The 22,463-nt window shown below is 39.1% G+C and overlaps 1 protein-coding gene across 6 annotated transcripts in view; it reads left to right on the top strand.

Moving 5' to 3' along the window:
* Fbxw7 (F-box and WD repeat domain containing 7) overlaps positions 1-22,463 on the top strand; it is a 161,775-nt gene that overhangs the window by 95,419 nt on the left and 43,893 nt on the right. Inside the window, exon 1 of one of the 6 annotated variants that reach the window (XM_029475522.2) lies at positions 12,367-12,706. The exons of the other annotated variants lie outside the window; for them this stretch is intronic. Within the exon in view, the coding sequence (XP_029331382.1) occupies positions 12,560-12,706 (147 nt within the window). The 5' untranslated portion in view covers positions 12,367-12,559. Of the gene's footprint in view, positions 1-12,366; positions 12,707-22,463 lie in introns of those variants that run through there. 6 annotated transcript variants of the gene reach the window in all.

The raw sequence follows: 22,463 nt of genomic DNA, 5'->3' as shown, positions 1-22,463 counted from the left end.
AGGTAATAGCAAAATTGAGTGGTAACACAGAGGCTCCTGTATGCTTCCTGTCTCCATCCACACATACCATACCCCACAATAAGCCCCTCACCAGGATGGTAGATGCTTTACAAATGATAAGGCAGAGGCCACACTTACGCCGGGTTTCACTCCTGGTGCTATGTATTCTGTGGGTTTGAATAAATGTGTAATGATGTATTTACCAGTGTGGTATTATATAAAATAGTTTCCATTGTCCTAAAAATCCTCAAGATCAGCCGATTCAGTCTCCATCCACCCAACCCCAGGCCCACCAGTCTCTTCGCTATTTCCACAACATTCCTATTTCTCAAGTGCCATATAATTGGAATCATATAGTTTGTAGTCCTTTTAGCTTGCCTTGCTAGTACCATTAAGTTTCTTTAGTGTATTTTCATGGCCTGAAAGTTCACTTTTTACTGTTGAATAATATTTTGTTGTCTGTTTATCTATCCATCCACCAATGGGGAATATTTTGGTTTCCCAGACTTTGGCAACCGTGAGCTGCAGACAAGGAGTAGTGTAGTTGTATATTTCCTTTCGTGAGAACCTGCCAGGGTGTCTTCTCTTGCCTGTGCTATTTTTGCGTTCTTCTCACTGTCAGCAACTGCTCTGTCCTTCCTGGGGCTTGGCATCCTCAGGGCTATGGGCTTGGGCTGCTTGGGCTGTGTTGCTGTCCACTGTGGGCATGTGCACGTCTCCAGTCGGGTACATACATATGTGCATCTTCTTTAGTGAGGTATCCACATCTTTTGCTCATTTTTAAATTAGGCTGTTTTCTTAGCAATGTTGTTTTTAAGAGTTTTATGGATTTTTTAAAAATAAAAGTTGTTAATATTTTACAAGTATTTTTGGCTTGTTTGTGGTGTGTCTTATTCTATTCATAGAATATTTCAGAGAACCTGCTTAATTTTAATGATGTGCATCTTCTCTATTACTTCTTTCATAGACAATGCCTTTCATGTTGTAACTACAGTCAAGGTTATCTGCTTAGGTTTTTTTCTTGTGTGTTTGCAGTCTGCTTTAAGATAATTTTTGAAAGAGTGTAAGGTCTCAGTGATGATGTTGATGCTGATGGTTCAGGTGCTGTGGTACCATCTACAGGAGACTAACTTTTCTCTATTATATTTTCTTTGTATCTCTGTCAAAGATCTGTTGACTGCATTTATGTTGGTCCATTTCTGGGTCCTCAGTCCTGTTGTGCTATCTGTTCCCTAATTGCTCTCTTGATGGCTGTAACTTTGTTAAAAGACTTCAGGATAGGTTAGCGTCAATCTTTCCAGGTTGTTCTTCAGTATTATATGGGCCCTTTGAAGTCTCTACCGTAACATTTAAATGTTGGAGCATTTGTCAGTGTCTGCAGAGTAACTGCTGGGATTTTGTTTGGAACAGTGTTGAGCATTTTGCTTCTGCTCTGCCTTCCCATGTTTAGAACTTTAGAATTCCTTTATTGCATTTTCAGCATATGGATAGTAATTCAAAAGACAGTGCAATAATGAAAACCTACAAAAGAGATAGGAATGTTTAGTTTTTAAGACGTCTACAATTAATAGATTTAGCAGTGTCCTTAGTAAGTTGTAGAAAGTGATTTTTGCAGTGAAACATGTAATCATTAAAGTTTCTTCATTGAACACTAGAGGGCCATATAGTACCTTGTTAATGGTGCTGTTTTCATGTATTTAAATATCTTAGTGTCTGTCTATTATTTCTTGCCCCAATTTGGAATAAGTATTAAGGGAAGTTGTTTATATTGACATATAATATTTTTGTATTTTTTAAGTCAAGAAACTAGCATATTTCTTATTTTGACATTTAGTAACAAAAATATACAGTGCATCTTGTACATGTGTATAAACTCACTTTCTTCTCAAGGATGAGTACATTTTTGAAAAATTCTTAAGAATTAGCATATAATCTTCAATCAGCAGACCTCCCATGACCAGTGATTGCCCTGGGCTTCCTCAGCATATGTGCAAAAAGAGCAGGTCCCTGGCGTTAGCACTATCGTAGGCTGAGGACACCTAGTCATCTTGAAGTAAAGAATGCTTGACCAGTTATGTTCTTGACTTTTCTTAGTTTGGTAGAGCAGGTGAACCATAATGTTTAGGCCCTAACAAAGTAGTGTGACTATGTGAAGAGGGACATGAACACATTGTTTACATTTGTAGCATATGGATGACTACTTGTGAAACTTCAGAGTCTGATCAGAATTGCGGTTAAATTGTCACTTCTTGCCTCTGTTTATTTGATAGAATGCTTCTCATTCTTAATTTTTGTATTCTGGGGGATGTAGGATATTCTCACTAGTCAGTGTTCATGCTGTTTTTAAGAACTGGTCAAGGATGGTGAACACAGTGGGAGTGCCTTAGCTACACTGTGAACGTGGGGAAGAGACGGGTTGGACTCTGAGACTGCCAAGGGTAAACCACCACATCCCTGAGCCTCTGCACCTGAGCTGTCATTATTAAGGCACTTTTAGTTTGACAATTTAAATTTTCTGGGCAGGTTAGTCCCTGTCCATACATGGTTGTTACAGTCGATATGGATAAACAGTGTTGTCTACTGGTGTGGTTACGGCTGGTGTGCTCTCACCACACACTCACTTCTCTGTACCGCTGCTGTTCTTCTGCAGAATACACACATGCTTACATTCTGGCACAGTCATGTGAGCAGAGCTTAAGTGATTAAACACCTTTTGCTCCAGTAATGAAATTAGTTACCTCATCTATCATGTTGGTGGAAGTTAAATTCTTAAATGGCTAATAACGTAATCCAAAAGAGAAGAGGGATCGGTATCCTGTAAAGCCTTTCTATGGCTTTGTTTTCCAAAGGACCACCTTCATTTAGATCATACACAGAGAAAAGTAGGTGATCTCACTCATTGCAAAATCAAAATAGTTTTCATCCAACAAATAGGATTAATAGCAGTTGGATAGAAATATAGCATTGAGTGCCACAACTGTATTATATGGTCTGTTTTCATTTTCAGTTAGATTATTTTCAGATGTTAAACTGCCAAGTGATCTAATTTCTTCATCGACATGATTATCCTTGTTTTTATTCTTTTGTGTGTGAGTGTTTTGCCTATGGACCACATGTGTGCCTAGCGCCTGAAGAGGCCAGAAGACAGTGTCACATTTCCTGAAACTGGAATTGTAGATTATCATGAGGCATCATGTGTGTGTTGGGAATTGAGCCCAGGTCCTCTAGAAGGGCAATCAGTGCTCTTAACCATTAAGCCGTCTCTCCAGCCCACATGGGATCCCATTTAAAGGAAGTATGTATCCCAGCTTACACAAGGAATCTGAGGTGGTCTGTATTTCGGAGTAGCATGGTAAAATGGAGTATATGTGAGAACCAGTGCAATGGGAATACTGCAGTAGAAGTGAGGCTAAGGCAGAGAGGACAGAAGGAATGATCTACAGTGAGTTGGGGCAAACTAGTAATAGCATGTAGGCTGGGCATTCCTGAAGTTGAATCCCAGTATTCTTCAGAGTGTGACCCTACACCACCTCAAACATCTGGAATGCTAATTAGGAATGCAGGTCGGCCAAGTCTACCTCAGAATTACATAGCCAAACTCTAGAGCTGGAGTATGCATTTAAGTGAGCTGTCCTAACATTTGTAGCACACTGGTTGTCCATAGAGTGGTGCCATAAACTGAGGACAGTGTACACAGCCCTCTCAACGAAGACCAACTCTTCTGTGTGTGTTCTCTCTGCATGTGTTTCTCACTTACTGGGTTTCATGAGTACCTTAGCAGATTGTGCCCTTGAATGTATAACAAGTGCCTTAAGGAAGCACTGAACTTCACAGTTAGATGGCTGCTCAGACCGAACTGTTAACTCTTGATGGTACTAAGGGTGGTGGTAGTGCCTGCCACACAGTGTCACTGACAGTGTTTATTGAAGCCTGAAAGGTAGCCAGGACAAGTACTGAGAGTCTCCAGCAGCTGTTAGCTGATGGTATTTCATAATGTCAATTATTTCTAAGTTACAAGTTTGTGCTAAAGCTAGCTTTCTGGGATGTCATGCAAAGCATTGTTGGTTTCTAAGAGATCATCTTGGTGAATTGAAACTGTTCTACTGACTTCTGCCTAAATGATTATGGCATTTAACTTGGAGTTGAACTGTAGGTTATTTAAGTTTAGTTAGTACTAACCATGAAGTACTCGTTCTGTAATTAACTGCTTAATGCTGAAACTAGAAGGAATTGGAACTTAAAATATTAATAAACTTGGGGCCAATTGGAAATGTTGAGAAGAGATGAAAACCTAGGCTGTCTTCTTGCTATGATACGGTGCTGTGGACTCAGTGACCGCAGTAACTGGAAGGAGGATCCACTTGATACACCTGCAGGTTCTGTCCCTGCTGCGTGCATGCTGGAGAGAATGCCCAGATGTTCACACTTATTTTCTTTCTTTTTACCTGTCTACTACTGTGTGGTCAGTGGAGTATTCATGAAACAAAGTTGAAAGTATGAAGACAGAAAATTTCAAAGTGAGCTCAGTTTTTTAATCTTACATTAAAGTAACTCAGGTGAAATCCAAGCCATAACATTTTCTATAGTTTTATATTTTATTTTGAAAATAGCCAGTCTTGCTAAATTGGTTCATTTTTAGTAGTTATCAAAGTGGGAAATTGTTTCCAAATATTCTCCACCGTCAGAATAGCAAGTAATCTTTCCATCTTGGATCACCGTTTGCCCTTTTCACTGTGGTGAAACATTGAAATTAACACTCTTTGGAAAGACTACACAGATGCCATATGTAGTGAGGGCTGTGTAGGTGCCATTTCACAGTGAACGCTTTGTAGGTACTGTATCACAGTGAAGCTGTATACTCAGAGCCCTTTATTTGTATGTATATTTTGTCATCCACCGGCACATTGAACATTCTGCTTGTACAAGTCGGAGTGCAGCCTGAGGTGAAGCCGTGGGTCTGAGTCAGCAGAGGCTGGCTAGTCACCTTCCCATCATGCAGTCTTAGGCTTTACCCAGATTGCTCTTCTACCTGAGTTGCCCTGAGCTTTATCCTATGACTGCAGATCACTTGGAAACAGCACATCAGTGTGAAAAGCAAGCTCGGCTTTTTTTTTTTTAATGACAGCCTAAATGATCACAAGATGTTCCTTTAAACAGAAATGTCTGCCCATTATTTTTAAGTGAAGAAAATGTAACCTACACCCTTTAGAGTAAGCAATATTAGCGTCCTACTGCAAAAAATCTTTTCTTGAAGACAGGAATGCTATAGTGATCATCTTTGAAAATGTATATGCTGTAGGATGTTGTAATATCTATGGTCTCCTTCCTGCTTCCTTTTTCTTACGTAGAGGCTAGAGATAGATAGCTGGTGTCTTAATTACTCTCCATCTCAGGCCTTACACTGTACCTGAGGTTTGCTAGTCTGGCTAGCCAGCAAGCTTTGGGGATCCTTCCTTGGGCACTAGGTTTGTAGATGCTTGAGCCCACTGAGCATGTAAGTGTAAGCATGGGAGTTGGGTGTTGAATTCAAGGTCCCCATGTTTGCATAGCAAGCATTTACCCATATATCTCTATCTCCACAGCCGCTCACTCACTTCCTCTTAACTCTCAAGATCTTTCTACACAAGCACATTTGGGATTAAAGATGTTGAGTTAATTTATCTTTTTTGATAGCTAATTAGTGTTTTATTTATTGAAGAAAAGAAAACTCAGACATCTACTATAAAATTAATGTTGAAATTTATGAGACTGTCAGTTTATCTAGGAATGAAAGTCTAAATTATTTTCTATAGTTTGATTGTATGTTTAAAGTATTTTATTTAGAGTAAATATTTTTGTACTTAATTTTTAAAAATTTATATTTTAAAGGTGTGTAGACACATATCCTTCCCTGCAGGGTCCCCAGAAGCAGAGAGTAGTGGGATTTCCCGGCCTGCAAACGATCTGTAGGACTTTTGCAGGAGAAATAGCTGAAAGGTTGACGAGTGAGTTGTGCTAAAGCTTGCTTATGAAAGTAAAGGGCAGACTTTAAGTGTTTATTTTGAATACTGTGGAAGATGAAGTTGTTGGAGGCTCTTTGTCGTCACAAGGGGATGGAATTCTTGCATGATTGAAATACCTGTAATTACAATGACATTTTTGCCATAGTTGACTTAAAGGTATAGCTATATTAATCACCAGCTGAATTCTTGGTGAGCAGCTGTGTAAGGCCAGTTTAACAGCTGGGATATCCCAGCATAAGCATGAGAGTTAAACTTAGTCACGAAGTAAAATTTGTTATAGACACAGAGGACTCCATACTGGGCACTGCTGAGACACTTAGAAAACGTAATCTGAAAGTTGGACTTTAGTTTATAATTTCAAATCTTTCTTTAAATGCCCGATAAAAGACTGAGAAGTTTGTTTTGAAGTAAATAGTTCTAGACACAAATATTGGATTAAAATCCAAAGCTTACATTAGAAAAATTAAATCTATCATCTATCTATCTATCTATCTATCCACTTTGTATGTCATTGCCTAGGTCATTATGGTGGATAGGAAAAGAAAATTCAAAGCTTACATTAGAAAAATTAAATCTATCATCTATCTATCTATCCACTTTGTATGTCATTGCCTAGGTCATTATGGTGGATAGGAAAAGAAAATAAAAATATATGATTTTTTTGTAGTGTTAATTTCTTGAATTTCATCTTTTGGTCAATTTTTAAAACTTTTCATTATATCTATACTTTCTTTCCAGTTAAAATATTTTCATTGTATACAACTCAACTACACTATCTAACACATTGCCATGATTGCCTGTTTTGAAAGAGTATCCATGCTGGGCAGTGGTGGCGCACCCCGTTAATCCCAGCACTTGGGAGGCAGAGGCAGGCGGATTTTTGAGTTCGAGGCCAGCCTTGTCTACAGAGTGAGTTCCAGGACAGCCAGGGCTACACAGAGAAACCCTGTCTCAAAACAAAAAAGCAAAAAAAAAGCAAAAAAGAAACCTGTAGAATATACACTACTGGATTGAAACAGTGAGTTTTGTTTAGATGTATTCTATTTTAAAGTTTCTATAAATCACATTTATTTATTTATCTATTTATTTATGAGGGGGAGGGACATATAGGTCCTTTAAGAGTTGGTTCTTTGCTACCATCTGGGTCTTAGGGATCAAACCCAGGTCTTCAGGCTTGGCAACAAGCACCTTTTTTTTCATTAAACCATGTTGCTGGCCCTTGGATATGTTTTGTAAAGCTAACTTACTAACTTGTGATAAAGAAGGCTCACAAATTGATAGTCCAGACATGTACATGAGACTAATAAAGCTACAGTATGCACTCCAGACTGTAAAGTTTTCACTGTCAGTCTTCTGTCCCATCCTTCTCTTTAGGGAATCTGAAGTGTGGGATAAGCAGCCAGCCTAAAGTTCCTTGTTTCATGGTGGCACTGACCCTAGAATTTAAAATTCACCTGATATTCTATGTGTGCTGTGCAGTTGCCTGTCAGCTTTGGATAATTTAGCCTAGAGCAGTGGTTCCCAACTTTACTAATGCAGGGACCCTTTAACTATAGTTTAATATAGTTGTGCTGTGGTAATCATAAAATTATTCCTGTTGCTACTTCACAACTATCATTTTACTAGTTACAAAACATAATGTAAATTTACAGTGGTCTTAGGCAACCCCTGCGGGTTTGTGAATTCGTAGCTGCCAGGTCTATTTGTAGAATACCCGTATACACTCGGTACTGTTTCAGAGTCCAAGCTACTGTCTGCTTATGTGGTTAGTGCTTCTGGGTTGTCCTTTGTGCTTAGATATCGAAACTTAACCTAGGAAGCTCAATAATACATTGTAGTATTGCTAGTACACTAGTAATTGTGGGATGCCCTAGAAACTGTAACTCGAAATTGTAATCTTGCTGACAAGCACTCTGAGCATTTAAATGTTGTGTCGAACTTCTCTGGAAATCATTTTGGACTGGACTTTAGCTCACCCTCCCTCATTTTTAAGACAGGGTCTCACTGTGTAGTTCTGGCTATCCTGGAATACATTGTGTAGACCAGACTGGCCTCCAACTCAAACAGATCCTCCTGCTTCTGTCTTCTATGTGCCACCACTGCTTAGCCTGGACTGTAAATTTTATAAACACAATTCTTCCATTTGATTTTGTTTTATGAATACTAAAGGTATAGGGGCCACACTGTATAGTTAAAATTTAATTTTATGCTGAATTGTTTTTTCTATAGTTGAGGTATTATTAATACAAGAAGACAATTTATTGGTTTGTGACTGTTCCCTGTTTGTTTCAGTTTCTCCATTTTTATGCATAAATTTCTTAATGGGCAATAGTGTAAGAGTCCTGTCTCTTTGGCACTAGGCTATGAAAGACGAAAAATTGATTTAGCACAGGTTGACAATATTCTATATATAATGTTCTATAGTGAAAGAATAGTTATTCTGACTTATTTAACTTTCAGTAGTGCTATTTAAAGTATCTAGAATTTTCTGTTTCACCAAGAACACAGTGGTGTTTACAAAAGTGGCTTTAAGTTCACAGAAGCACTGAATAATACTGAGATCCAATATTTTTCCCATTGGGAAAAATGTGAAAACTTATACAAAATCAGTTTCTTAAGGCTGGTGCAGTGTCACTTTGCATGTAGAAGCTGAGGCAAGAGGATTCTTGGAGGGAAGACTGCTTGAGGCCTGGAATTTGAAGCTAGTCTGGACACTGTAAGGAAACTAGCTTACTGTGCTAATAGTTGAGGAGCCATGCATACTGTACACAATGCCCTTCATGGAGTGTGGTTTTCTTGAGTAGCTAATCACGTGAACCCGGCTCTTGCTTAATGTTCGTGGTTGTGAGGCTATACACCCACTGTTCAGCTCGTGCTTCATTCATTCATCAGGCTTTCTTGTATATTTGAAGGGTTTGAAATTTTTCACATTTCCATTCTAGAGTGACAACATGGCTTTAGAATAAGAGTTCCTCAAAGTACAGACACTTGGAAGTTAGTAGCTTGCATTGATCATCACTAAAGAGCTACTTTATCTTTATCCTTATACAGGCTTGGCTAGACACTTCATTTAGTGTTAGGTTTGCTGGAGTTGCAGTGCTCACATTATCCAGTTGAGGGCAGCTACTTACCAATTTAAAAGAGTTTAGAATGCTACCACTTGGTGCTTCTGAAAATGCAGTTTCTGATATTCAACAGTGCTCACTTTCTCTCCTGTGATTTTTATTGTCACAAATAATCATGGGAACATGGAAAGCTCCTTTTTCCTTCATAATAATTGTTTAGCTCTTTAGGAACTAAGGGAGAAAACTGTATGTTCACTTAAAGTTTTTCCTGTCCCAGCTCCTTTAGATCCCAGTCTTTCTTCCCTGCTTACATCAGACTTTAAAGGTTGCATAGATTGGCTTATCTGGGAACCTGGATCTTAACAGAACATACACATAAACAAGGTGGCTTTACAGGTCTCTGAAACTTTCAAGTGTAAATGTGAGTACAGACAGTGTTTATTGTGCTATTTAATTAATCACTGGGCTAAGTAAAAATTAGATTGCAACTGGCCTGTTTGGCATGTTTTTTATGCAAAATAAATTCTATTCTCACAGAATATACGGCTGTCTTTCATTTTTGTTTTTGTTTAAGCACGGAAGTATCATTTAGTTTAAATGATATCTTCCCTATAGTTCTGAAAGGAATTAGAAGTGCTAATTGTTTTCAGAGATTATCACCGAAATAAATTAAGAATAAAGATCTCAATCTGTATAAAATTATAATATTATTAGCAAAATAGATAGTGTTTATATCTGGGGATAGATATATTAGCAAAAGGGTTATTCTAAGGAGACAGGCAGAATATGAGTGAGGGTTATAATTATGTGAACAAAGTATCAGTCTTCCTCTAGAGAGTAAAGTGAGCATCAAAGGACACACACAGACTGGGAGATGGTGGCATTTCTTCCGGAGAGGCTGGTGGGACCATAGACATGTCTCTTTTAACTATCAGTTATTACCCCCCCCCCCGCCCCCGCCCCGGCCCTGGCCATAATAGTTTATAGATTTCCAGTGTCCTTATGCTGTCTTTTCTCTGGCCTACCCCTGGATCTTTGTTGGGAATGATGTTGTGCATGCACTGCCATGCATCTCTTAGAGCATGTCCTTGTTTAGGAGTGACATGTGACTGTGATCATTGTCCTTCATAAATTATTTTATACGAAAATAAGTGTATGTGTGTATCTGAATGTGAGTGTATGTGGGTGTCTGTGTACTCCCATGCAGAGACAGGAAAACACTGATGTCTTGTGCAGTCACCCCTTGCCTTATTTCCTTGACATACAAGACAGTCTCTTGGAGCTAAGTAGAGGCTACCAATCTCTAGTGATCCTCCTGTCTCAGTTCCCTGTACAACAGTTACTGACTCACGGGACCACACCCAGCTTTTTTTGTGTGTGTGTGCAAAGCTTCATACTCAGGTCCTCAGGTTTGAACAGCAAGAGCTCTGAAGTCCACTGAGCCAAGTCTCCAGTCCCAGTGTTAAGGACTGTTATATTCTACTATCATTTACTTTTTAAACTTGTTACTGTGGTTGAACAGGTATAACATAAAAAGTAATGTTTTTCCTCGTTCATGTATGTTCAGTGGCATTAAGTACACTCAGAATATTGCATAACAATTACCACCTTTCCTCTCCAGAACTCTCCCATTTTTCCCCTGAAACTCTGTAGCAGTTAAACATACTTATCTCCACACCCTTGTGCTTTCTGTCTCTGAACTGAACTGTCCCCACACACTGCTTAAGTATTTGATTATAAGTGGAGTCATGCCACACCTGTCTCTTTGTAATGCACTTGTTTTACTTAGTATGATAGCCTCAACTGTCAAGGATGTGTCAAGGCTGGAATTTTCTTCTTAAAGGCAAAACAGCATTCAACTCTGTGTGTGTAGCACTTTGCTTACTTAGATTATTTCCATGTTGTGATTGTTGAGAATAATGTTGCTACACTCATGGTACTTTTAGTCAAGTTCCTGCTTTTAAATCATGTGTATGTCCATGTCCATGTCCAGAAGTGGAAATTCAGAGTGACCTGTTGACTGTGGGTAATGTTTGGGGAACTGCCATACCACTTCCCATCTCAGTTACAGTGTTTTCCCATCATATTCCAGTTCCCCTACACACTGCCAGCGAGCTTGCACTTTAAACTACATTTCAAATTTGATATTAGAGAGAAAGACCTGGTTTAAGAACATAACATCCGGATCAGGCTAGGAATAATTCTTGTGTACAAACTGTCTTTTCTGTTCATTAGTCTACTTACAATAGAGTAAGATTGATCTTTCCAAAGTGGGAGGGGCTGGGGAAAGAAGCCAGACAAGGTGGCTCACTCTGTAATTCTAGCACTTGGGAGTTAGAGGCAGGAGAATCACCAGTTCCAGGTCATTCCTGGCTGCAGGATCGAGGTCGACCTGAGTGGTTAGTTTAAGGAAATATTTAAGATTACACTGCAACTAATAGTTTGAGAATACTTTCAGGTAGAGTCTTTGCCTCTCAAGTTTACCTTGGGCACTAGGGAGCAATGGAAAGTTCTTTAAACGTAGATATTATAGCCCAGTCCTTTGCGTTTTAGGAAGGGTTGTCTAATTGATATGTTGGAGGGGTTAAGCCCAGAGAATCCCCACCCACCGTCCAACATTTCAGCCAGCTCTGTGTCAGAGTACTCGGTGACAGGGACACACTGCCATGGGTTTCTTAGAGCGTGTTCCTGCTGAGAAGTGACATCTGACTGTGATCACTGCCTATCATCGTTCGTTTTATAAATAATAAACAATTTATGTACCTTCAGTCAGTCATGTGGCTACTATAATGGACTCAGGAACTGTTTCAGAATTACAGAGGAACTGAGATTGATAATTTCTAGTAAGATAATTTAAGATTATTCATAGCGAGAGAGCGGTAGGGTATGTTTACTGTCTTGGTGAGCACGAGATAAAGAATGGTCTGTAAGGTAAGTGTCACTGACAGACACTTGATGCAGATGAGGCTGAACAAGCATGTTGTTTTCAGCATGCATCAACACTCCTTAAATTTGAATAGACTCAAAGCATTCTTCAGACACTTATGGTGACATTTGAGAAAGGAAGACTTAAGAGAACATAGAGTTGTGTGTGTTTTGAATTTTGAAAAGGAACTCTTACTTTCCACTTTCTAGGGAGCACCTTGGTTATTTAATTGGAACACTCCCAGGACCCCGCAGCCCAGCCCTGCTTTGCTCCTGTCTGCACTGCTCACTTGCTGTGGGAGCTCACCAGCTGTTTGACTGGCAGGAGCAGGAGCGCTCACTTCAGGAGTTTATAATTCCTGGCTATTCTAGGACAGTTTGCACTTCACCAAGCCTCAGACAGGTCAGGACACTCGCAAAGAGAAGGTTGGAAGACAAAAACGGCAGCAGGCCTTGGGTTCTCAACCTTTTAAAACTACTAGTCATTTTTTCAGTTTGGTTGTGAGTGTTTTAGTAATGTGCCTGTAGTACATATTGAGAGTGTTCATCAACCAAGAGGAGTTTAAAATGTCAAAACCTGGAAAAGCTCCTGTGAACCATGGCTTGGTTCCTGTTGATCTTAAAAGTGCAAAAGACCCTCTGCCACATCAGACTGTGATGAAGATATTTAGCATTAGCATTATTGCCCAGGGCCTGCCTTTTTGTCGAAGACGGGTAAGTCTGTAACATTTGAAAGCATGACTGTTTATTTAAGTGCTGTTTCTCTTCCTGTAAAGCACTGCTTCAGATTGCCTGTGTGTTGTCTGTGAGGAGAGCTAACAAGGCTTTGTGTGACTAAGGAAAACTTACACAGCAACAGCTTAGGGATGTTCTGGAGCCGGGCAGGGGCACCCTCTCTGCCTTTCGTCTCCTCTGTTTTTCTTGAGATTAGAATCCTGTAAAGTTACTTCAAACTGGTAAATGTGAAAACGGTATGTCTTGAAATATGCTGATAAATGTTAGAATCTCAGTTTTGTAGCTTTTATTTTGCTGGGAGGCCAAACTGCTGTTGGTATGTTCCTTACATGTGGGAATGCAGCATCTAGTGCAAAGAACACTCCAGGCAGGTCCGTAGGCTTCTTGGGCCCGTAAAGCTGGGCAATTTTCCAAACTCTTTCATGAATTAAAACTTCATAAATTAGAAGAGATGTCACTTGTTTTGCTGAAACAGAAGTAGCACACTGTTCGGTGATATCCCGAAATATCTTGGACTTTGCAGCACCAGTGTTAATGTATAATCAACATAAGATCCAAGGATGTTTTTCAGTATGACCCACTGAAGCTGTAGTATTAGCAATATGTGTTTCTTCTGACTTAGCTGGTGTTGCCATTTTGAATTATTTACTAGAGTGATGAATTTATACATATGAAATATGTTTATGGTCCCGAACACAGTAGGCCCAAACACATAAGTTTGTCTGTGTGTCTATGTCTGTCTGTCTGTTTCTTTGGAAGCAAATAAGAACTTGTTTAATCAATGTTTTCTGTTCTTATATCTCTTATAGTTATTTAATTTTTTTAACTGAAGGGGACAAGGAGAATAATCTACATCACTAGAAAACACTTTTGTCTGTATAGTGGCATTTACTGAGATATAAGAAAGCTTTGTAATATTTTTTCTAATTAGCTTAGTTCCTTTTGAGTGATTTCAACTTCTATCTTAATAAGTGGCAGCCATGTTGGAAAATGAAGTTAAAACAATGTCTTCTAAATTTTGAAACTAGAACCCAAAGTGCTCTCTTGTCCAATTTCTTCTCTTCTTCCTTTTCTATTTGTTCTGTCTTCATGGTTTCCTTGTCTTTCACCTGTCAGTTTGAAAGCTGCTGTGGAGTGAGGTCACTGCTCGCATTTGAGATTTTACAAGAGGCCTCTGACAGCTGTAATGTCATTCGTAAAATAAACGATTAGTTTACTCCTTCTGTAAAAGAAAATACCAACACAAATAAATTTAAAAGACAAAAATTAGCAAACATATTAAACAATTGAAGTATTAATAACGAAGTTAATATTGTTCTGTTCTCTTGTTCTTATTTTGTAAAGAACATATGGAGTTTTAGTTTGCAGGAGACTTTATGTCACAGGGCGTTTGTTTGGAAACTACACAGAAGCTGATCCTGAAGGACCCATTACCGAGGACCTTGAGGGGTTCCTGCAGGTTTTCTCATGGCACTGCTCTGACGTTGCTTAGGTTACGGCCGTGCAGCTGCAGTGCCAAGTTAAAACTATGTATGGAAATAAAAGTTGTACTAGAAAATTAGAAATAAAGAACATGGCTAAAGATTTGAAACAGTCTTAATCAGACTGTCCAGGCTTTGTTTTATAAAAACAGTGTTGACTGTGGCATGACTCATTGCCTCTGACACCTGGAAACCTCAGTTAGGAGACCTTCTCTTTCCACATTTGGTTACTTTAAATGGATTTTCATTATCTTTGTTAGTTTAGTGTGATAGATATTTTAAGTGTTTATGAGAGAACTCTTCTGGAGTACCATATAGTTTGCTCTTATTTTATGCCAGATGTCTTGGAGAGCATCATATCCCTTCCAGAGGTGCTGACTCGGCTGCTGTTTGTGGGGATAATGTTTTGAACAAAATCGAAAGCATGACCGTATGAAAATTGTGGGAAATTCTTTAAAACTATAATTATAGCCATAGTTTTTAACTTTCATCTCTCTCTCTCTCTTTTTAAAAGAAAATGTGTATCTTATCAAAGTATCATAACTATGAGGGTAGTCTAATTTATCAGTTTTTCTAGGCTCTCACCTAATGTGTGTGAAGTTTAAAGTTTTTTGTAACAGTAAATAAATAATAAACTAGCTGCTAATCAGTCACTATTGAGTACTTTAGCACTGAGGAACCCATCAGCTAGAATATTTGGTAAAAATCAGCTCCTCAGGGGGCCGGAGCCATAGCTCCATTGTTAATAGTGCAGACTGCTCTCATAATAGTGGCCAAAAGTTTGGTCCCCAGGCGTCAGCTGGTGCACAGTCTATCTGTAGCTCATGGCCCACTGGCACCCTCTACTGGACTTCCTAAGAACCCACACTCACATTCAGAGCCTGCCTGTAAACACACACACACACACACACACACACACACACACACATCCCTCTACCTGCAAAAGTCATCTTAAAAATAAACTCCATAGGTAATTCTTAATATAAAGAAGGTTTGGGGCTTTAACTTGTAATTTTAAGAAGCTTAGATTATCCTTTAGGAGAACGGAAATGCTGCACAAGTTGCTTTATTTTTCCTTGAAACTGGAATGCTTTTAATTATTGTAGTAGCATCAGTAACATTCTAAAATTCCAGTGTCATTATTTTTCTACATTTCAGGCATATCTAAAATAAGAATGCAGAATTGATTTTTCTTTTTAGCAAGAGAAATATTGGTGAATCTTATTGTTAGTATATTAGAAGAAAACCATTCTTACAGCTAATATTAGAATGTATAAATCTCACTTATTCACTCATTCCAGCTTTGGAACACTCAAGTATCTAGACTGTTCTTGTAGAATTTCTCTTATGTGTTACTCTTTTGATATGCAGTTGTTGGTTTAGATCAGATTCTTAAACATCTGGTGTGCTCGTTCAGCATGGAAGACTAAGTGGGGTAGGGCTTGGGCATAGGCAGTGAGTGTGGGAAAGCACTCACAGGTCCTTCTCTGTCGTTCATTGTGTTTATGTTTTGAGACAGTCTTACTGGATAGCTCAGGCTGGCCTTGAACTAGAAATTCTTCTGCTGTGCCCTTTCTAGTACCAGGCTTTTGTTGTGTGTACCACCATGTTTGATTTTAAAGAGCCCAATAAGTAGCCTAGCGACTGTGTTACTGGGTTATTATTATTATTACGAGCCATTTTGGTCCTTATTAACTTAAATGTGAGCTGAATACTATAGACCATGGACGCAAACAGGTGAGGTCTCCCAGTTTTTGTGGTGATCCTGAGCAGTGATCTTACCTACTGGCATTCCACAATCTCTGTGGTCTACATACACCTTTTCCTAACATGCTTGGCACTTTTCAGCTGCTGTGATAATTAGGTTTGGAAGATAAGTCTGGGAGCATATTACAGTCCATTTGTAATATGCTTAAAATGTCTTGTATAATCACCTTCAAGATTTTTAACTTAAGCTACACATTGAGACAGTTTTACTCATTAAAATTTTGAAATGTTTATGTCACTGGCTGGATTATTCTTTGTTGCCTTGTTAGCCAGGGATCATACCTAGTCAGCTGAGTTCAGCTGGCAGCCATTGAGACAGGTCTCCCTCACGCTGGCACACTGTCCTTCCTGTCCACGGCCTCAGTCAGTGCTTTGGACAAGGACAAAGTGACACAGCACCTCTTCAGCAACATTGTTTAGGTTTTGGATTTTTTCTTAATCATTGTGCCACTAATAGAGACAAAGCTGTATTAAAATTTTTAGTGTTTTTTTCAGATATAACCTAATGGGCTGTTGGTTTTGTATGTATACACTTCAGTTAGTTTAGGTTGTATATAATTTTAATCTTGTTCTTTTAGTGGACTTTAGACCAGCCAGTTAATTTTTCAGAAATGGCCTGCCATAATTATTAAGAAAATGTACTGGGTTTTTGTTTGTTTATTTTTTGTTTTGTTTTGTTTTTAGGAAGAATGTCTAATGATCCCGTTTATAGTAAAATCTTCATATGTATAGAGATTTTTTTTGTGTTACTAAAAACTGTACCACAATCGTGAAGGCCTTTCTTAGTAAAGCAGAAGTATGAATTCTGAAGTTAGAAATGTGATAGCTCCCCAAATTATCAGATTGAGTAGCTTAGGCAGTAAATCTTATTTTCATTTAACAACTTACATCTCAAAAATAGGACATGCTTATTATATGCAAAATAAAATACTTTCTTTATAACTTCCTAAATTATTAGTAATTCTACTGCTCAGAAACAACCAAAACAATAATTTTAAATATTTAATTATTTTTACACAAAATTGGCAGTTAGACCCATTCTTACTGTATTGCTTGTGTTTCTCCAAGACTGTGAGTACTGGTAAGTGTCTGATCTGCCACGTGAATGTGGCAGTATTCTTCTACATTGCTAATTTGAATAGTGACATGCATTGGCCATGTGTATACAAAAAAATTTTTAGTCATATTATTATGCACATATTTGTAGATGTAGGAGTACTTGATAAAAAATTAACTTTATTCTGTTCTTAGTAGATAGTAATGAATTGTTTTACCGAAAATTGTACCAATTTTAAAATACCACAGGGTTCATCTAACCTTACTATAAAACATATAGATAATCCTAAGTCTACTTATTCTTATGTAAACATTTTAGGGACATTATACTTAGGTGATGTCTGTTCCAATATTTCCATTAAGTACATATCATCATACTCCATGAAAAAAACATAAGAAGAAATCTAAAATGATTTGTTCATAGTGATGATCTTTGTTTGTGGAAAAGGACCTTTGCCAGAGACTTGTCATCTGTATTATTTCCAACTGTAAGGATTTTCTACTCTTTTCATAGCTATGTTTCTGTGTCTTTGTCCAAATAGATTGTCCACATGTGTGATTTTAAAAATGTATTTCTGATTCAACATTGTCTGTTTATTGCTGGTCTTCTGATAGATGTCTTGGTTTTTATGTCATATTATACTCTTACACTCCTGGATTTTAGTGAGATATTTTTATAATATTAATGGTGGCCTCTCCCAAAGTGTACTGCTATTAATAATCTCCACTACGAGAGTCCTTCTCCTGCTAGCTGCAGCAGCTGCCAGAGACACTTGCCTGCTTCTTACACAGTGTTACTTAGGATACATCTGTCATAGCTTTGCCCATTAGCCACTTTCTAGGCTTACCTTTCTTCCCTCTCTCTGCTGAGTTCCCTTCCCACCATGATTAACTTGACTATCTTAGTTTCAGCAGTTTTCTTGTTTAAGGTGGCCAACTGCAATTCAACTTGGTTTCTACACAGTTCAGTGTCTGTTTCCAGAATGTTCAGCTGAATATATAAACACACACCAGTATCTTTTCAGCAGAGATAAATATAAAACATTTTAACACACATCATCCCCCCTGTGTTACCCATGGATCTTTGTCCCCAGGTTCTTTCAAAACCTCGCAGTGGAGCCTGGCTGGCTGGCTGCACCTTCTTCCAGGCACTGTGCTTCTTTGTGCCCTAGTGGTCCTCATCCATTATCCTGTTCTACCATTGCCCCGTGGCCTGGTTTGGGCTGCTCAGTGGTGCTGTGTGACACTTTGTAGAAACACTTGGTGGCTTCAGTTGGGCTGTCCACTCAGACCACAAGGGCTGACTCCAATACTTTTTATGCTGCAGGGGTACGCAGGAGAAAGGTAGTGTACAGATTTGTAGGACTGGTTTTGTTGAAAAAGCTGTTAAAGTTGGAAATTTCTTCTAGGAGTTTTCGTACTCTTAAGAGCATGGCATGTTTTTGTTTACTGTGTTTTCAAATGACTATGCAGCTGTGATTTTGAATATTTCATTTTCTAAATTTAACCAAACTCAGATATAGTTTGACACTTAATTTTAAAAGTAATTACTACTTACCAATTTTGAAAGTAAAGGCTAAACAAAAACTCAGTGTAGTCCTTTAGGGAAGTACTTTTAAGAGTCATTAAAGGAGGCATGGGGGCTTGAAAATGCCAGAAAAGGCTGAAAGAGACAAAGACCTACTACTCAGAAGGCGAAGGTCAGTATTGTGGAGGAGCTGATCTAGAAACAGCTTTGAGTGAGGAGGTAGAAACATTGTCCTTTACAAGTGGCTTACCATGTAACATGCAATTTAAAGTCCTAGCAGTCTTTTTCTTCCTGAGTACTTTGTACAGACATGAGGGAATAGAGTAGAAATCAGGAGTTTCCTGGGGAAACTACAGTCTCTACCATGCAAGGCACTGGCTAAAAATAGAAGCTCCTATACAGGGCTATACAAAAATTTAAAACAAACAAGCAATCAAACAAACAAAACCCTATAACCTTTTAAGCATCTTCCATCTGTGGTAAAACTTAAACCCATTGTAATACAAAAGGGGAAATACCTAAAAGGCCCACTGTACAAAGAGGGCCCCCAACAGTTAAGAAAGGACTTCAGAATGAAGACATTCTGAGTTTTGCAGGCAAATGGATGGAACTAGGAAATATCATCCTGAGTGAGGTAACCCAGACCCAAAAAGGCATGCATGGTATGTACTCAGTAACAGTGGATATTAGCCAAGAAAAGTACAGAATACCCAGGATACAGTCCACAGAACTCAAGAAGGTTAACAAGCCAAAGGGCCCAAGTGAGGACGCCTCAATCCCAATTGAGAGAGAGAGAAGAAAGAAATCACGGGGGGAGGGGAGGCATGGGTGAAAATGGGGACAGGGAGGGTCAGAGGGGAACATGACCAGGTATTGGGTGGGGGAAAAGGATTCAAGCCCTGAGAACCAACAGAAAGAATGGAAACAGACAACCTTGGGTGGTAGGAGATGGGGGTGGGGGTGGGGGACTCTCCAGAATATACCAGAGACCTGGGAGGTGAGAGACTCTCAGGACTCAAAGGGGAGGGACCTTAGATGAAATGTCCTACAGTGGGGAGAGGGAACTTGTAGAGCCCACCTCCAGCAGAAAGACAGGCATCAAGTGAGGGATGGGGTTACCATCCAACTGTCTAAAACTCTGTGCCATAATTGTTCCTGTCTGAAAGAACTGCAGGGACAAAGATGGAGAAGACCCTGAGGAAAAGGTCCAGTGGCAGGTCCAAAGTGGGGTCCAGCTCAAGGGGAGGTCCCAAGGCCTGATACTATTACTGAGGCTATGGAGTGCTCACAAAAAGGGGCCTATCATGACCACACTCTGAAAGACCCAACAAGTAGCTGAAAGAGTGAGATGTAGATATTTACACCCAACCAATGGACAGAAGGTGCTGGCCTCCGTGGTTGAATTAGGGAAAAGGTGGAAGAAGCTGAGGAGGAGGGTGACCTTATAGGAGGACCAGCAGTCTCAACCTGGACCCCTGAGATCTCTCAGACACTGGACCACCAACCAGGCAGCATACACCAGCTGATATGAGGCCCCCAACACATATACAGCAGAGGACTACAGGATCTGGACTCAGTCAGAGAAGATGTACCTAACCCTCAAGAGACTAGAGGCCCCAGGGAGTTGGGGAGGCCTGGTGGGGTGGTGGTGGTTGGGGACATCCTGTGGAGATGTGGGGAGGAGCTACTAGATGGACCAGAAGACAAGTTGGGAGAGGGAGAGAGAGGGAGAGGGGGAGGGAGAGGGGGAGGGAGAGGGAGGATTAAATAAAAGTAAAAACAAAAAGAACTTGAGGTATCTTTGTTTTTGACCAGCTGATCTGAGAATGGCAAGGTATGTGGACTGTTGCTTGTGTTTACATCTTGTTTCTTTGTGTTAGTTGTCCTGCTGCCGATATCCACCTACATTGTGCCAATAAACACAATACCCAAAACCAAATTGAGAGCTTTTCTCTAACCTTTGGATTAAACAGGACTAGAGAGAATTCTGTGTTCTTCTGGAGCCCACAGATTAAATACTGCTGTTTTGATGACACTAAAGTGAGGCAGGGAGAACATCTAATTTGGTATAAGGATAAGCAGAGGAGATGCTACTTTATAAGCATTTCTAAAAAATACCCTCGTATAGTGCATAAGATGACCTCATGAAGTATATTGAGTTATAGTATTCCTACTCACTTGTATGAGAGATTGGAGGCCTAGGAGGGTTTAAGAACTTGTCTTACAACTAGGAGATAAGTAATTACTGCTGAATGAGGTTGTCAGGCCGCAGGACTAGTATGTTAGTAACCTAATCACAGTAGAGTGGATTTTCATTGCACTGCTGCTAGTATCACTTTGATCTTGCCTTTGGTGTGATGCTACTACTAATGGGAAGACCCTGAGTCCATGGAACAGAGTTGAGAGCCTTGAATAGACTTCTTCATAAAACCTGTGTCCTTAACGTTCTTCACATACGATGATCTTGGTACGTAGTTATGACATTGCTTTTTGGACCTTTTTGTCATCAGATCTTAGTAGTATTGGTTTTTGCTTCCTTTGTTAATCTAAACATAAAGTAAATTAAATGAGCACATGCTATACAAATCTACAATCACACTGAGGAAACACTGAGTCATGTCTTATTACCTGCAATAAGTTGTATAGATGGTAAGTAGCCTTATTACCAACAGGCAGGGTACTCACACCTGCAACTTGCATTTTAAGAAATGAGTTGGATGTCTAGACTGGTAGAGTGAACAACAAATAAAAAAATACTCTAAAAATAAACTTGGAAGTAAGTTCCTGGCAGAGTAAATTATTTGAAATAAGTCTGCACTGCCCCTTGCCTGCACACCAGAAATCTAACAAGTCCTAGAAACTAAGGCTTAAAAGACTTCAAGTTGACGTATGATGGCCTCCTTTAATACTTACCTAAGTGATTACTTTGCTGCAGAAATAATGTAATGTGCTAGAAGTTTTTGTAATGTGTAGTTTATGTGCCGTATTATCTTTCTGAAGTTCAAAATGCACATGCATATGAATGCAGCTGTCTTCAGAGCTAGAGAACCAAGTCTGTTGAACTGTAACATTCATAACTATTATTTATGTATAAAAATGGAAGACACTCGGAGATTTCAGGGCTGTTTAAACTTTCTCTTAAGTCTCTGTGTGTATATGAATTTAAAGCATACATTGCATGGATAAACACCTAAATTCTATTACCTAGTTGCAGATAGGTCAATGTAATATGATGACAATTTGCAGTTAAAATATTTTCATCAGTGATTAAAATATGGCAGATATATACACTGAATGATGGGAAAAAACCCCAACCACTTTTGACAGTCTGTGCACATTAAAATAAGAGCAAAGCTAAATTAAGTTTAACCTTCCATTACTAGATTATGTCTGTTCTCTGCATTTTGCTAGTATTGTAGATGGATAAGACAGTGGCTTCCCATAAGGAACTACTGATGGCCTTTCTGTCTCTTGAGAGATGTATCTCCTGTTATCGTTCTATAGTCATATGTCAAAAACACCAGAACAAGCTGGATACTATGTACTAATGCAACACTTGGAGTCAAGACTGGAAGATATATGGTCTCAACTCAACTTGGGCTGCCTAGTAGGACCCTGTCTCAAAACAAAACCATAGGTATATGATTTCATTCATTCATCAGCTAGGTATTAAATAAGCAAGATAACCATTGTAGTTACAGGATGCTTTTGTAGTTGGGTTGTGCCAAAATACAATGTGTCAGCAGACACTCTGTGTGTGTGTGTTTGTGTGTGTGTGTGTGTGTGTGTGTGTGTACATGTATGCAGGGCTCCACAGAGGCCAGAGATACTGGATCACCTAGAAGTGGAGATCCAGGTTGTTGTAAGCCACCTAATGAGTGCTTAGACCCAAACTCAGATCCTC

The sequence above is a fragment of the Mus caroli genome, unplaced genomic scaffold, assembly GCF_978045245.1.
Source record: "Mus caroli unplaced genomic scaffold, Mus_caroli_1 scaffold_3, whole genome shotgun sequence".
Taxonomy (NCBI): domain Eukaryota; kingdom Metazoa; phylum Chordata; class Mammalia; order Rodentia; family Muridae; genus Mus; species Mus caroli.
Note: the sequence above shows the minus strand (reverse complement) of the source record. Positions and strands in the feature narration are given on the sequence as shown.